At 43.9% G+C, this 15359-nt stretch overlaps 1 protein-coding gene across 3 annotated transcripts in view; it reads left to right on the top strand.

Moving 5' to 3' along the window:
- The first annotated feature begins 233 nt into the window (after window positions 1–233).
- The window catches only part of SORD (sorbitol dehydrogenase), a 34176-nt gene continuing 19050 nt past the window's right edge, over window positions 234–15359 (top strand). For 2 of the 3 annotated variants that reach the window (XM_030578812.1, XM_030578813.1), the window contains exons 1-4: window positions 234–378; window positions 8807–8840; window positions 10239–10403; window positions 13161–13320. In XM_030578812.1, coding sequence (XP_030434672.1) covers window positions 316–378; window positions 8807–8840; window positions 10239–10403; window positions 13161–13320 — 422 coding nt within the window. In that variant the 5' untranslated portion in view covers window positions 234–315. The remainder of the gene's footprint in view (window positions 379–8806; window positions 8841–10238; window positions 10404–13160; window positions 13321–15359) is intronic. The other variant, XM_030578814.1, reaches the window with a different exon arrangement.

Genomic DNA, 15359 nt, shown 5'->3' with positions numbered 1-15359 from the left:
GCCCCTCCCTCGCGCCCCCCAGGCAGTGCTGACCAGCCAGGCTGGCTGCGGTTTGGACTATGAGAGCCGGCCACTCCCCCCCGCCCGGGTCCTGCCAGCTGCCGGCCCTTGGACCCGGCTAAAGTCCCCCTGGCCGCAGACGGGCGCAGCGGCAGCAGCCCAGCAGCAGCGCAAAGCGGCCGAGGCGCCGACTGCCGCTCACCCCCGGCCTCCCCGCCGCGCGCCCCCCGGCGGCCTGTGCACCTGCGCGCGGGCAGCTGCCGTGGCTGAGGAGGAAGCGCCGCGAGCGGCCCCGCCCCGGGTGGCTGAGGGAGGATGGCGGAACAACGCGCCGAGAACCTGTCGGTGGTTCTGCATCGCGCCGGGGACCTGCGCCTGGTACGGCCGCCACGCCCCGCACAGCGAGAAGCGGCTGGGGGGAGGGGATTCCAGCCCTCGGGGGCTGTTGGGGGGTCACAGCCCTCAGGGGTCAAGGGATTGGGGAGGGGTCACAGCTCTTGGGGATCGGGGAATGGGGGGTCACAGCTCTTGGGGATCAGGGGATGGGGGGTCACAGCTCTTGGGGTCAGGGCTGGTGCTTCCATTTAGGCGACCTAGGCGGTTGCCTAGGGCACCAGGATTTGGGGGCACTCCCGGTCAGCAGCAATTCTGCGGCTGGGGGTCCTTCCGCGCTCTGGGTCTTCGGTGGCAATTCTGTGGCGGATCCTTCACTCGCTCCAGGACCCGTCGCTGAAGTGTCCCGAAGACCAGGAGCACAGAAGGACCCACCCGCCGCAGAATTGCCGCCAACCGGGAGCGCGGAAGGACCCCTGCCTACGGCGCCAAAAACCCTGGCGCCGCATCTGCTTGGGGTTTGCGGGATGAGGAGCATTCAGGGAGTTTCTCTGATTTCGCAGCCTGCTGCTCAGCCAGCCCAGGACACTGCCTGGATCATAGACGAGTCAGGTATCCTCTCAGGGCCGCGGCAGGGTTATTCTCTGCAGGGCATTTCTGGTGTTTTTGCCAATGTGGATTTCTGTGTTCCACATGGTGAGGCTCCCAGCTCTTACCTATGGAAATGTTTTCACATCTAATACATCTTTCTGGCAAGAAGCTTCTGGTATTTGACTTAAATTCATCTTTAGTTAATTTCATTCCATTCTTTCTACTTAGACTCCTCTGTAACACACTAAATAATTCCTTTCCCTCAAATATCAGTACACTTTTATCATGTCTCCCCTTCCCCTCTTCCCAGTCATTGCTTAGCTAAGCAGTTAACTCTTCTTATTTTTCCTCCAGCTCCCCAGTTGTTTATATTGCTTTCTTCAGGGTTTTTGCATATTACATCAAATAAGATGTCAGATCATTGCTGTTTAATAAGACTCAGCCTAACCCAGATCTACTCCAGCTGTGTCCATTGCTGTTAATTATTGCCTGTTGTTACTGTCCTTCAGCCTGTTTTGAATGCACATGACTATTTCTGTCCACGCCAGTTGGCATTAATTTACTCGGTGACTTCATGTGACACAGTATCAGATGGCCTACTAGAATTAAATGAAGGGAAGTTTGGAAACTTTCTGGTCGTTGGCAAGGCTGTTTTGTACCTCCTCACAGTTCAGAGGACGTAGGGCCTTCGCAGGCCAGGAGTGGAATGGAATCTCCCTTTGCCCCTGAGTTTGGCAGGGAGTGAGGATTGTAGGGCTCAGTGGGTTAGCTGGGGAGACCGGGATTGGCACTGCTGAAGCTTTATTTGGCAAGGTAGGGGCACTCCCAAAGGAGAAGCAGAGATCCGACAAGAGATGACAGGGAAATGACGCTGGAGAAGTTTCACCACACTAGACTGCAGAGTGACAAACTAGCCTTGCAGTCTTCTCTATTTTACCCAAATTCTGTGCAGTCCTCAGGATCCAGGAAGTTGCTAGCATGAGCCTCCGCTGGCAAAGCGTGGGCATCCCTGTCATACAGATTCTAGCAAAGAAGAACATTGCTAACATCCTATTTGTCTGTATTGCATTTGATGGTGTGTGGTGGGGAGGGCTGTGGAAGCCATACAGGTCAGTACATATTCCTGTGCCAGAAGGTGCTGTTGGGGAGCAAGAGAAAAGATAAACAACATTTCATGGTGTATATTTTAACAGCTCATGTGAACATGGCTAACAGCTAGGAATGACAGAGTGCCGACGCTGACCCAACTTTGCACGCTATCTGCCTAATTTTCATTAGTGCTTCAATCTGGACCCCAACTTTCTGGCTGCAGTCAGGTAGTTAGACATCTGTTGTATGTACAGGTATTTGCATTTGCAGATTTGGAAGATGCCAAATAAGAGGCCACTTCTGAAAATCAAGGCCTGTGTCTTAATGAACTTTGATAAGCAGTGAGGTAGCCACAGAAAATAGTTTTGATCTGGTAGGTGCTTGTGATTAAATATGGATTTTGGTCACCTGTTGTGGCTCAGTTTCTTTTTATTGCTCCAGTGCAGCTCAAACAAAGCATAAGCAGTGTTACATACAATGCATGGCTCACACCACATTTGAAATAGCGGTAACATCTGCCAAAACAGTATTAAAAAGCAACACTTATAATAATATGCATCTGATACACATATAATGTACAGTTTTCTAAATAGAAACATAGGAATTGCCATACTAGATCACACTCAAGGTCCATCTAGCCCAGTATCCTGACTCTGACTAAGGTGAAGTGGTACCCACTTTGGATCATCTCATAATTTCGAATACTTAGAGATTGGCTTAAGCCCTGAAACATGGGGTTTAATATTCTTTTCACAATATTAGTTAGCATTAACTGTAATAACTGGATAGGCTTATTATTCATATACATGTCCAATCCCTTTTTGAATCTCATTAAGTTCTTTACCTTAATGACTTCCTGTGGCAGTGAGTTCCAGTCTGTTTTTTCTTTGTACAATCTCTTGCACAATGGGGTCCTGATCCACTACTGGGACTCCTAGGTGCTATGGTAATACAAATAATAAATAATATTTATATGTTGTATTTGTATAATATTTACATCCTTGTATCAATTTTAATTTTCAGTTTTTAATTTAATTAAAAATCCCCTTTATCACACTCATTATCATGTCCCCTCTTATTTGTCTCCTCTCTAAGATAACAGTCCCAATCTTTTCAGTCTTTCTCCATATGAGAGTTTTTCCGGACTCAAGATCATTCTCATCGTTCTTCTTTGAGCTCCCTAATGAACAAATGGGTGCATGTTTTTTGGGATGCTCTTAGATACTCCACTTCAAGGATTGTGAGCTTCTTTATGTTTTATACATATTGCAAGCTCCTATTTTCACACACAACTTTTCTAAAAAAAAAGCTGAGGTTGTAAAAATTGTGTTTCACCAATTTACACATTTATTAGATGCTTTCTATACATGTGGATAACTCAAAAAAGGCTTTCTTTAGAAGCTTCCAGTTCACTCTGGCTGTATCCTGAGTGGGACAAAGATTACTGGAACCAGCCCAACTTATGAAGAGATATATTCAAGAAAATGTTTAAAAATCAAAACATTTTAAATTACATTGTAACACATACTGATCCTCATCTGTGCCACACTCACACATCACCATACAAGGCAGGCTGCTGGCCAACCATTTGCATGGTGGTGAGCGTCTGGTTTATGCACATGACCATTTGATTAGGATTGATTTGAGAATGCATTGTATTTCATGTGTACCTGGAAAAACCCATTCATGCTTGATAGGAGAGAATACTTTTGGATGTGCTCAATCATCCTGGAGCCGTTCCTTTGCTTGATGGTTTTATCTTCTCGGTAGCAGGTAAAAAAATGAACCTCTTCATGGCAATTTTTTTCCATTTCTCTGATCCTTGGAAAACAGCCACCAGTGTAGCTCTGCAAGTGTTGTAATGTTGATCTCAAATAGTAAACTTGATATATGAACACCTCCAGTGCATTTATGATCTCATCAATGACTGTCTCAGCCATTCCAAGCACCTTCAGTGCGAGAGAGTCTTCAGAGGCTGAATCAAATGCCTTCCAGAAAGAAAATTGTGTCTTCCATCCTGAAAGGGTGTGAAAACCTGGCAGTGTGGCATCTTTTAATGGTCTAGGAGATAGGAACAGATCTCTGAGGGATATACAGTAATTCTGTTCTCCAGCAGCAGGCACAAAAGCAGAATTTGCAGAAGTCTTGGGAATTACAAAGAAACTCCACTGAAAAGTGCGAGGCAGAAGTTTCATTATGCCATGTGACAAAGAAATTCTTTGAGGAGTTCTTTGCATGCTGTAATGTTTTTCCATGATTAACTCATGCTTTGTGCAAGTCTGAGACAGTAGCTTCTTCATTGTGATATTGGAAATGTTTGTGGAGTCAATGATTTTGTATTAGACAGATGCAATACCATGGAGTCTATTCTTTTTGGTAATATTTGTAATAGATACCTACATATACGCGTCAAACATGAGGTGGACTTCATTATAGGTCCAGCATTTTTTCTGTAAGCTAAATCTTGGCAGGTATTGACAGTTTCTGGTTTGCTGAGAGCTTGTACCTCAGCCATACCATCTGTGATTGCTACTCTGAAAGACCTCTGCTGGGATAAGATACCAGTCACATCAATAGGTGCTGGCTTAGGAAGACCATGCAAGATGTGCGTAAGTTTGGTTTTTACCTAGCACACATGCATTTGCTCCATCACATTCAGACATCAGTTATGATACCTCAGAGAACTCATACTTTCCAAAGTCTCATGTAGGTCAACATGACACTGGGATCTGGACACAATCAGGAAACAAACAAGTGATGACTTGTGGTTAGCTCTGTAATAGTTCCTGCCACCTTCACTTTGACTGTCGTCTTTGCATTTGAGGAATGCTTCTTGATTGGAGCCCATTGATTGATGGAGCCTTGGATAATTCTTTGGGTTTTGAAGGCTTGATACAAGTCATGACCCGAAGTAGCCATTCAGCTGACATCTTTAGCTGTCTCATCACTTGAAGACTGCTTTTGTCGTGATATTAATGAGCTCTGGTCCATCATAGGAGAATGGTTTGCCCGTGTGAGTAAGTTTATCCTGTAGCTTTAAAATTGCCCTTTCTTGGCATTTAACAGCACCTAATGAGTCTAGATGGTGCTTGGTTTCTTCATGGGAGGTCATCCCACTCAAGCTTAATGTTTCATTTGAAGTTTGATGGAGTTTTGGATTGTCAGGAAAGATCTGGTGCTGATGTCACTGTGACCACCAATGCACCATTTAAAGAAGTAGTACTGCTCACATGGTATTATTTCTTCAGGTTTGACATCAGCTATGGACTCCTGAAATTCCCATGTGCTGCAATACAAAATGCTTTTCTGTAAAAATTTAGTGGCTGCAAACAGTGTTCACATCTGTTGAACTGTTGACATCAGTGCTTTCTTCCACTTTAGGTAGCACCATGTCTTTTGCAGATTTTAACGATATGCCCTGTGATTCATTTCTGTACATAGGATTGATAAAAACTTTGTCCATATCCTACAGTTCATCTTTAGAATGTGCTTTAAGAGCCTTTCTGCCGAGAATTTGTTCTTCCTCAATCCCATTCAAAGCACATATTCTCTCCGTACTTTGTCTCTGTATCAGCCATTGCCATCACATTACCATCCATTAGAGGCTCTGCAAGGCATTTTATGAAATCCAGCTTAGTCATGTAGGTTGCAATAGTAGTAGTATCATTATTTGTTTCTGTTGCTTTGACCTTTTGATGCAACATGTTACCTATATTCTTGGTGTAGCACTTGATGTGATACACAATGTCATATGCATAGGCATCTTTTGGGTCAGTGTACCCCCTTTACTTTAATTTCCGTGTAACGTTCTTGCTAACATTGACTGCTTCATACAGTTTCTCACCTGTTTTTCATGTTGAAACTGTGCTTAGTGAATGCCTTTGGGCTTCCGGCTTACTGCAGAAGAAGCAGATGTTCTTCTTGAAATGTATTCCATGGGTAATAGTGTAAGGCAAGTCTCACTCACAGCTGTCATTTGTCCTGGCATCTTCAACTTTTCCTGATGCTCAACGTACTTCCTCTCCAAACATACCAAATTCAGTTTATGGGTGCACTTCTTATAGCTTGTAAGGTGCTGCTGAGCATTGTGTTTAACCAGGTCCTCCATGATAGTATTCTCCAAAGATTCACTGCTTTGTCTCCTCGTTGTGCCTAAAAATAATCGAGACCAAAGTAAAAAAGAGGATTTTGTAATAAATTACTTTGGGATTGTAATTAATTATGTTATGTTAATATGTGTATGCCATTTGTGAATGGATTCCCGTAGCTTCTGTCTGGATGCTGATGTCTTAACCAGTGCCTCATTGCAACTCTTTTGGCACAATAAAGCTGATAATAAGTACCACTGAACCACTTCTCTTTTTTTTGCTGATGATGGCACAACTGGAAGCACTCCTTCCATTTATAGTAATCTGTCATATAACAAAAAAAATCGGGTATCATATTTTTGAGCATTAACTGGTAACATAATACTGTCAGTGGAGGGCCACAATTTAACTTTGTGAGAGCTGCACGTTTGACGTGGGCATGTTAAAGTATAATTTTAAAAAATGATTGTAAAATATTTTCTCATATATATATTTCTAGATAATTGTTCTAAGTTTGTCGTGTTTGCTACTACCACCATTGTGTTCATGGGAGAAAGGCCTCTCAAATGACAACTCTCTTGTCTCACTTAGGACAACATTGTGTTATCGAAATTTCCACCAACCAGAGGACCTGGAGCTGGGAGGCAGTGTGTTCCTGTGCCACTTCTCAGAAGGTGGCACCATTGAAATTATGATTCTAGAGATTTTTATGAATCAAATGACACCTCACTTACTGTTCTACCGTTAACTTCCCAATAGGATACATGCTTTGTAACTATTTGTCTAGCTGCAGTATTGTACAACAAGATACCTTTAAAGAGTGGAAGACAGATTCTTTTGGTCCAACAATCACCCTCCTTGAATCTTCACCCTGCCCCCCTCACCCACTTCCCTGTCCCCACGCACGCTGGACCTGATTCACACTTACACGTATTCACTTTTAAATCACTCTGACTGTGTTAAGGAACCTCAGTGTAAATGAGCATCAGGCCCACCATGTTTATTTGACGTTACAGTCATTAAATCACACTAATCAAATCTCATGCTTTCCAGAGCTTTATGCCCTGGCCTACACTGCTAAATAGTCAAGCAAAGAAAAGACAGCAGGGTGAGTTCAAAAGCACTGCTGGGATTGAGACTCTGTATTGAAGTGCAGTGCCGTGGCTCCACTAAAAAAGTCAGCATTTGCCTCCCAGAGATATCAGAGATACTACAATATTTCCCTAAAATGGGTGGTAAATCTGGTGTCTCTGGTGCCCTGTTGTGGTAATCTCTATATGACTGCTGTAACTGATGCTCTGTGGACCATCATAACAAGACCATCCACTTCTTCAATCCAAAGTAATATTTGCTTATTGACTAAACATTTAAATCATCTTTGGAGAAAGGTGCAGCAAAAAATAAACATAGTGAGGTGAAATCAAACTGAATACAACATAATTCTCTTTGCTTTCATGTTTGCTTTCCTACTGTGATAGTGATGTCAAATATTGAGTTTAGTGTTATGAAGTTTTTAAATTGTAAATTCTTTTAAGAAAGAATATCTGCGTTCAGAGGTCCAACGCTCAGGTTTACATGTGGGAGTAATTAGGTTAAGACACAATGTATGACTTTGATAATGAAATAACTTCTAAGCAAACAGATTATACGGCGTTTACGTTAGTCCTAGCGAAGGATCAATTCCGTTTCCATTGCAGTCGATGGGAGTCTTTCAACTGGGAGTTGGGCTGGTTCCAGTAATCTTGAAAAGACAATGGCAACTACCCCACTTTCATTTTTAAAGTTAGGAAGAAACTTTGCAGCAAATCTTTTGAGAACTCAGAAATCCACTTTTCCTCCCCATTATACACTAGCTCTCCAGTCCTGTGAACAGAGACAGTTATAGGGGTTTGAAAGCACAGTGTTTATTTTTGTACTTGGACATTTTGTTTAACTTCCTTGTGTAGTAAAATCCTAAGGACTTATTATTTTTTCTCTGGATACTTGGGAGGAGCTCAGATACCACAATGTTGGGGAACCATGTAAGTATGTAAATATAGACAGAAGAGGTAAAAGTCCTGCAAACATGTAGATTACTTTTTATTGGTGTGAAATGTGACTCAGGGTTGTAGATGAGCCCTTCTATGTATGACAAAGTAGCTGTGTATTGCTCATTTTCCTGGGATCCTCAGGCGCCGCTCTGTTAAATAGCCACTGTACCCTGCTTCTTTTATGCTCCCATTAATTCCACTTGTGGGGAAAAAGATGGTGTTTTTGCCCTCAGCAACATGGAATTTTTGTGGTGTTTTCCCCTTCCATGGGTTTTCCCTGTGATTGATTAATGATTCAAGTTTTATGATGTCTTATTCATATAACAATCTCAAGGAACAGCTATTCCAGCAATAATAGCATTGCAAGACAAGGGCGTGACAATAGGCATTTAGAAAGGGACATTTAATCCTGACTGTCTTTATAAGTTATTGCTTTACTGTGAATATCTGGTTCAAAAGCCACTTTGGTTTCAGAGGATGAGTTTGTTTTCAGATCATGGGTTAAGGTGCTTTAACTGAAACCACAAGTCCTGTTCCATTCTAGGGAAGGTTGGTGTATAAGACGTAATCCCACTACTTTAATTACTTATATACTGGAGAAAATTCTAGGGATTTCTCAGAAAGCAGTCCCAAATGTTCATGCAAACTGAATGCTTTTTGTTTGTTTCCCTGTAGGAAAATCGCCCAGTCCCAGAACCAGGTCCCAATGGTAGGTCTCTAGAGTGACTGCCTGCCTTCTACCTTGTGGTTTTCTTTGAGTGTAATTTCTTTCTAAATTCTCTATTTGCCCTTTGCTGATCTCCCCCTGCAAACCAACTATAGTGTCTATGATAACATATAACATTGCCGAAAAAGGAGCATGTAGGTGGAGCAGGTCAAATATTGCATCCATTTGAGAGGGGATGGTGGTGAAATCTGAAATGTATGTGGCGTTAGCTAACGCCTTCTCCCTATGTTTTAGCTTAACAAGATTTGGGAACAATAACAACTTATGAAAGACACAATTCTGAGGGTCCTATTGAGAAATGATGCATAAGGTCTGGAAAATTAGTTCTCTTCCTTTAGACCTACCTGCATCCACTCTGCTGAAGTGTAAGTGGATGGGACTTAGGGTGACCAGACAGCAAGTGTGAAAAATCAGGACGAGGGTGAGGGGTAATAGGAGCCTATATAAGAAAAAGACCCCAAAATCAGGACTGTCTTTATAAAATCGGGACATTTGGTCATCCTAATGGGACTTGCACTGAGAAGGAAGAAGGTGTAAATAAAGTTGAGTGAGAGACTAGGTCATTTTAATAACATCTGAATAACCAGCAGTGTTTGTGTGCTTCATATTACCTTCCTCTGAAAGAATGATATCACAAAGGGGTGCCAATGGGAGTTGTAAATGATCTGCACTTCTCAGGACTGGGCTCATAGAAACTAGAGAAGGAAAAATTAGCTAGAAACTCCATTATGGTCTTATTCAGATAACAAGCTTGTAAAATAGAAATTCCATTGGGTTTTTGATGCTGCAGGCTGCTTACCATGTGATCGGAAACACTAAACATAGTTTCATTTTGATAATCTGATTTCCCTAATTCTGAAGTATATATACTTTATTGCTGCGTTCAAATGCATAGTACACCATTCTATCTGAAAATTATTCAAGTAGCCAGAAGTTCTGTGAATCATATTTAAATAAAGGTCCCATTTGTCACCCAGACTAGAGCTCTCTTCTTAGATTACTTTTGCCTTCATTTACAAGAGATGTATTTTATTTTAATCTCTTGGAAGTTTTAGGTTCTTATGTAGAATGTTCAGGTTTCAGTAAGTAACTCATAAATGTCAACTATCCTATAGGTTGTAATTGCAAATGTGTTACTATGAAACATTTTAGTAAATGATGGTGAATGGATTAGGAAGGTAAAGAAATAGAGGGAAGAAGATGATTGAAAACCTATTGAAACTTGTCTAGTCCACCCCTGGGGCTAGTGCAGGATTGTTCATTAGTGTATTTTCTAGTGATAAACATTGGAAAGAGATTTTCAAAAGTGCTCTCAGCATTGGCCTAATTCTGTTCTCATGCAGCTGGTCTCTGGTTTATGACTCTTTCTTTCTTTGCCAGAGGTGCTGCTGAGGATGCATTCAGTTGGAATCTGTGGGTCTGATGTCCACTACTGGCAGCATGGTAGAACTGGGGACTTTATTGTAAAGAAACCCATGGTGCTAGGGCATGAGGCATCCGGAACTGTCATCAAAGTGGGGTCATCAGTAACCCATCTGAAGCCAGGTGAGCAGCTTCCTTGAATCTTGTGGACGGTTGCCTGGTATGTACTTTCTCTGTTGTGATGAAGTTGAGAGGCTGGCCTGATAGGAAATATTAAAGGTTCATTGTGCATTTATGAAATATTAGGAATCCTGCAAGCCAGAGAAGCCTAAGTCAAAACCTTCAGTTTGGGAGTGGTAAAAAGAGGAGGAAGATGGTCTAGTGATGTGAGTGCCAACCTGGGCGACCTTGGACAAGTCACTTCATCTCCTTTTGCTCTGTTCCCCTTTTGTAAAGTGGGGATAAGAGCACCGCCCTATCTCACAAGGGTGTTGGGAAAATCAGTATGTTGAAGATTGTGAGATGCGGGGTACTATGATAATGGGGGCCAGAAATGGCCTTAGATGAAAATTTTAACTTGGATTTGAATTTCATAAATGACTCTGCCTTTATATTGGGTTAAAACTGGTGTGCAGGTCTCAGCACCACCGGACTCGGGGTTCAGGAGCCAGAGCTGGGTCCCAGTTTTATGGTTTGCACCAATATCTACCTAAAACACAGCTGTTGTCCTTTATCTGTTGGTTCACTGCTCTCTTCACCCCTTGCACAAATCCTCCTAACCAACCACCAGCCCTTCCAAGCCAAATCTGACTCTCTTTTATTGAAAAATCAAACCTAGAGTAAGATGTTACAATAAGAACAGCTCCTCTTGGGTTTTGTCTCCTGTCCCTGCTTTACTGCACAGTACATTGGGCAGGTTGACATCTGGTGTGATTTGGCCAAAACTGTCCCCTCACAAATGACAAGGCTCACTGCCATCCATCACTCACTTTGGAATCTGACTTCATAACACTTCTTAGGAATCACTTTCTTTGATCTTTTGGAGAATGCTAATATGATTTGAATATTGCACATATGCTGTTGTGTTTTTAAAGGATATGAGTTGAATGTGCAATCCAAGCGAGACCATAAAGCCTTTGTAGACCATGCATCTGAGTCACTCTTGCTGCTTGTGAAGCCTTTTATTGAGCCAGTTAACTCCATATCATAACTTCCTTTTGCAGTGTGTACGTGCTCCAGAAGTTGAGGACATCTGGCATTGACAGTTAGGTGCTGGCTTACTAAGAAATGTGGTGCATTATTTTTCATTTACACCACTATAAATGTAGGGTAACTGTTAGCTTCATTAGAGTGACTCCAGATTTAAATAGGTGTAACACAGAGCAGAGTTTGGCCCCAGAGTTAGATCTATGGGGCAAGGAGTAAATCTTTCTCTGTGTTCTGTGCAGTGCTGAGTATGCTGATGCCACTGTAATTAATAAACAATAGTAATGACCAAAGGGCCCTCCATCTGCCTGGACATCGTGAGTGGGACCTCTGAGCTAGAGAGCTGACCACAGCCTCACTGAGGAATTTGCCCAATGATTGGCTTTCTGGTGCTGAGTGAAAAGGGCTGGAAGCATTTTGAATGTTTTATGAGTCTCTTGTACTCCCTTGTGGAGCTCTGGAAAACCTGACTGTGGAGCAGGTGAACAACTGCCCCTTTGCCACTCTGAGCTGTCCGAGGATTGATCAGGCAATGTGGAGCTCTCCCACATGAGGGTAAGGGGATTTTCTGCTCTATTTGGATGTATTTTGGATACTGATCTCCTTTCTCCTACATGCACTTCCAGATCTTTACCAGGAGCCCAGCCTCCCTCCCCATCATAACTGTCAGTCTGGAGAGCCAGTACAGTGTTTGCCATTAAAATCCGACATTTGCCAACAGATCCTGCATGCAGGGCTGGTGCAACCTATTAGGTGACCTAGGTGGTTGCCTAGGGTGCTAGGATTTGAGGGACGGCATTTTCTTTGGCAGCGAGCATGGCAACCGGATCTTCGGCTGCCCCGTCGCCGCTGGCATTTAGGCGGAGGAGGCTGGGACAGAAGGGTGCGGGGAGGGCCTCCTGCAGCAAGTGGGGGGGGGGCAGCACGCAGGGGAACTCCCCACCCCAGCTCACCCCTGCTCCGCCAATCGGCTTAGGCGCCGCAAGCCTGGGAAGCAGGAGAAGTGAAGCAGCGATGGTGTGCTCAGGGAGGAGGCAGAGCAGGGGTGAGGGGTAGGGAGCTACCATGGCCGGGGTGTGCCTCAGGGCAGGGGAGGGGAGCTGCCGCAGGGCTCGAGGAGGGGCTGGGGCAGAGGTGAACTGGGGTGGGCAGCTACCGCATGGCTCCCCAGGGTGGGGAGCTGCCGTAGGGGGGCGCCTCAGGGCGGCGGCGGGCAGGGAGCTGCTGCAGGGCTCGGGGACAGGGGAGGGTGCAAGGTGGAAGTTTCTCCTAGGGCGCGAAACATCCTTGCACCTGCCCTGCCTGCATGGTGATTCCGTTTAGTTCCTAATTGCAGGAGATCTCAGATACCACTCAGTGGTACTCTGTGACAAACGCTAGCTTTTTGATGGGAATAGGTAATCAGCCAATTTACAGTGATTAGACTGAGAGGAAGATGTAGGTAGCTCTGCATGTGACTGATCCGGCATCCCCTTAGTGTCTGTCTGCCTCTTGCATGTTATATTTCTTTCTGTAATGATGAACAGTGTGTGTGGCTGGGTGATGAGTCTCCATAGCGTGGCATTAGAGAAATAGATTCAAATGTATCAAAGGAAGTCTTTGTCTTTCAGTGGGTGTTTACAGAACAAGTTAGATCTCTCCCTTCCTTAGCATCTGTCTTGATCATTCAGATCTCTACATGCTGCTGTTCCCACACACTCCTTGTCTCACCCCACCCTCCTTTCACTCACTCAGGTGATCGAGTGGCCATTGAGCCTGGTGCTCCACGAGACATCGATGAATTCTGCAAAATTGGACGCTACAACCTGTCTCCAACTATCTTCTTCTGTGCGACACCTCCCGATGACGGAAACCTGTGCCGATATTATGCACACAATGCCAGCTTTTGCTACAAGTCAGTCACACACTCCCCCTGTGTGGGGTTAGCCATATGGCTCCTCCCTCTCTCCCTCAGCCATCTGCACAACTGGGATAGTAATCTAGTTACATGAAGTGCTTCTTGTTATTTCCCGAGATGCCCCTGGCATGGGTGGGGTTCAGATTGAAGCCTGATTGCCAAGTGTTTGGGAATGTGACCTAGATCTTAATCTGACCTCCTTTGTACTGGCCTCCTCTGTAATGCACTTTGAGAGCTACAGATGCTAAGTACTGTAGAAGATTTAGGGATTATTTATTTATGTATATGTATTTGTTTTTATCTCTACTTTTCACCATGATATCTGAGAACTTTATGATAAGAAGTAGTTAAACGTTTCTTTCCTGCAGATATCCTATGACATTATTACTGCTTTAACCCCAAAGGGTTTCCTTTTATTAATCCTCTCTCCTCTTGCTCTCATTTCTACAAGGCAAGGTAAGGCCTGATGGTTTTTTGGGTTCTGCTGTTGGAAACTCCAGGAAGGACTTTTCCTCATTCGGCAAGGAGAGCCAGCCCTGTTGCTGCCCTGTACAAAGCACTGCAAGAACTGCTAAACCTGCAATACGATTTGCTCAGTTATTAACTGAGAATTCCTAGACTGGTCCTGATTGTCCCAGGCAGCCAGTACCCCTGCTAATCCAGCCTTCGTGCAACACTGAAGACAATTTTGACCCCACTGATGCCAGAGGTCTCATCCTGGTTGTCAGAGAAACTCACTTGGGCTCCAGTTCAGCAAAACATTTAAGCATGTGAGCATTTGTGTTGCTTGATTGCAGTAGGACTTAAGCACAAGCTTAATGTTAATCATGTGCTGAAATACTTGCTGAATTGGAGCATTAGAAAACCTAGCAGCCCAGATTCATCCCTGCTTAACTGCTCTGACTTCAGTAGAGTCATGCCAGGGATGAATTGGGTCCATCATATCCACCCCTGGAAATACTCTGTGGCCAGTGCCATGTAGATATTTAATCTATGGAGTTTGCTCCCCTTTTGAGGCCCATGTGGAACAGGGAGTTCCATGTACACTGAAGAAAGAACAAACCCGTAAATCCAGAAATGCACTAATGCTAGGGACTAACATTCCTCTTTCATTTGTGCCTGTGTGCATGCTCTAGAAATAGCATACCTGATGTTTGCTGGGTTGTCAGAAATGGACCTTCTTTGTTGGAATCATTGTCTCATAGTGACAGGATTTTGTGCTCTCACTGGAGCATTTTGTGCTCCTTGGAGCATTTTGCAAACATTCATGAATGAAGCCTCTTTGCAAGGTAGCTAAGTATGATAATCCCTCTTTTTAGATTGATTAATTGAAGAACACATTGACCCTGTGGGCCAGCGGCAGAGCCCCAACAGATTCTCAGTACCCTGCTCAGTGCAGGGAGGGGCAAGTATCTGGCTTGGTTCCTTTTTTTCAGGTTATATTAAAAATCACACTTTGCCTTTCAATAGCACCTTCCATGTGAGTATATCCAAGCACTTTGAAAGCATTTATTAAGGTGACCACATGGCTCCTGGCAGATGGGCAAGAATCATTCACCCAGGAAGTTATAGGCTTGGTTTTCAAAATGTGAGACTGGATGATGGACTGATTGTGTGTGTGTGCACATGTAACTGGTTGTGCCCCTGAGACAAGAGTGATGTGTCGCTATCATCACTCCATACCCCAAGCACAGCTCCCACTGGAAAGGGCTGAAGACTCCATGAAGGCCATTAAGGATCTTGTTTCGTCAATCAGATTTTCCTGGGAGTTGAGTAGATACCCTGGTAATGGGCAGCAATATAGAATCCTTAAAAAGATAGATTAGTGAACTCCCTCCCCCACTAGTAACTGCTCGGACAAATTATCGACATGTACACCCTTGTGCACAGTCCTGGGCTGCTTCTGTTCTGAAACCCGGCCCACAAAGTACCACGTCAATATGCAGCTTAGCACCAGTGCTTGCGCTGATAAAGCACTAGTTTTATCAGAGACCCAAATCCTTACTCAGGCAAAATTCCCCCAAAAATCAGTTGCT

This window comes from Gopherus evgoodei, chromosome 10, assembly GCF_007399415.2.
Source record: "Gopherus evgoodei ecotype Sinaloan lineage chromosome 10, rGopEvg1_v1.p, whole genome shotgun sequence".
Classification (NCBI taxonomy): Eukaryota; Metazoa; Chordata; order Testudines; family Testudinidae; genus Gopherus; species Gopherus evgoodei.
The sequence above is the reverse complement of the archived record's forward strand: the minus strand, read 5'-3'. Positions and strand labels throughout refer to the sequence as shown.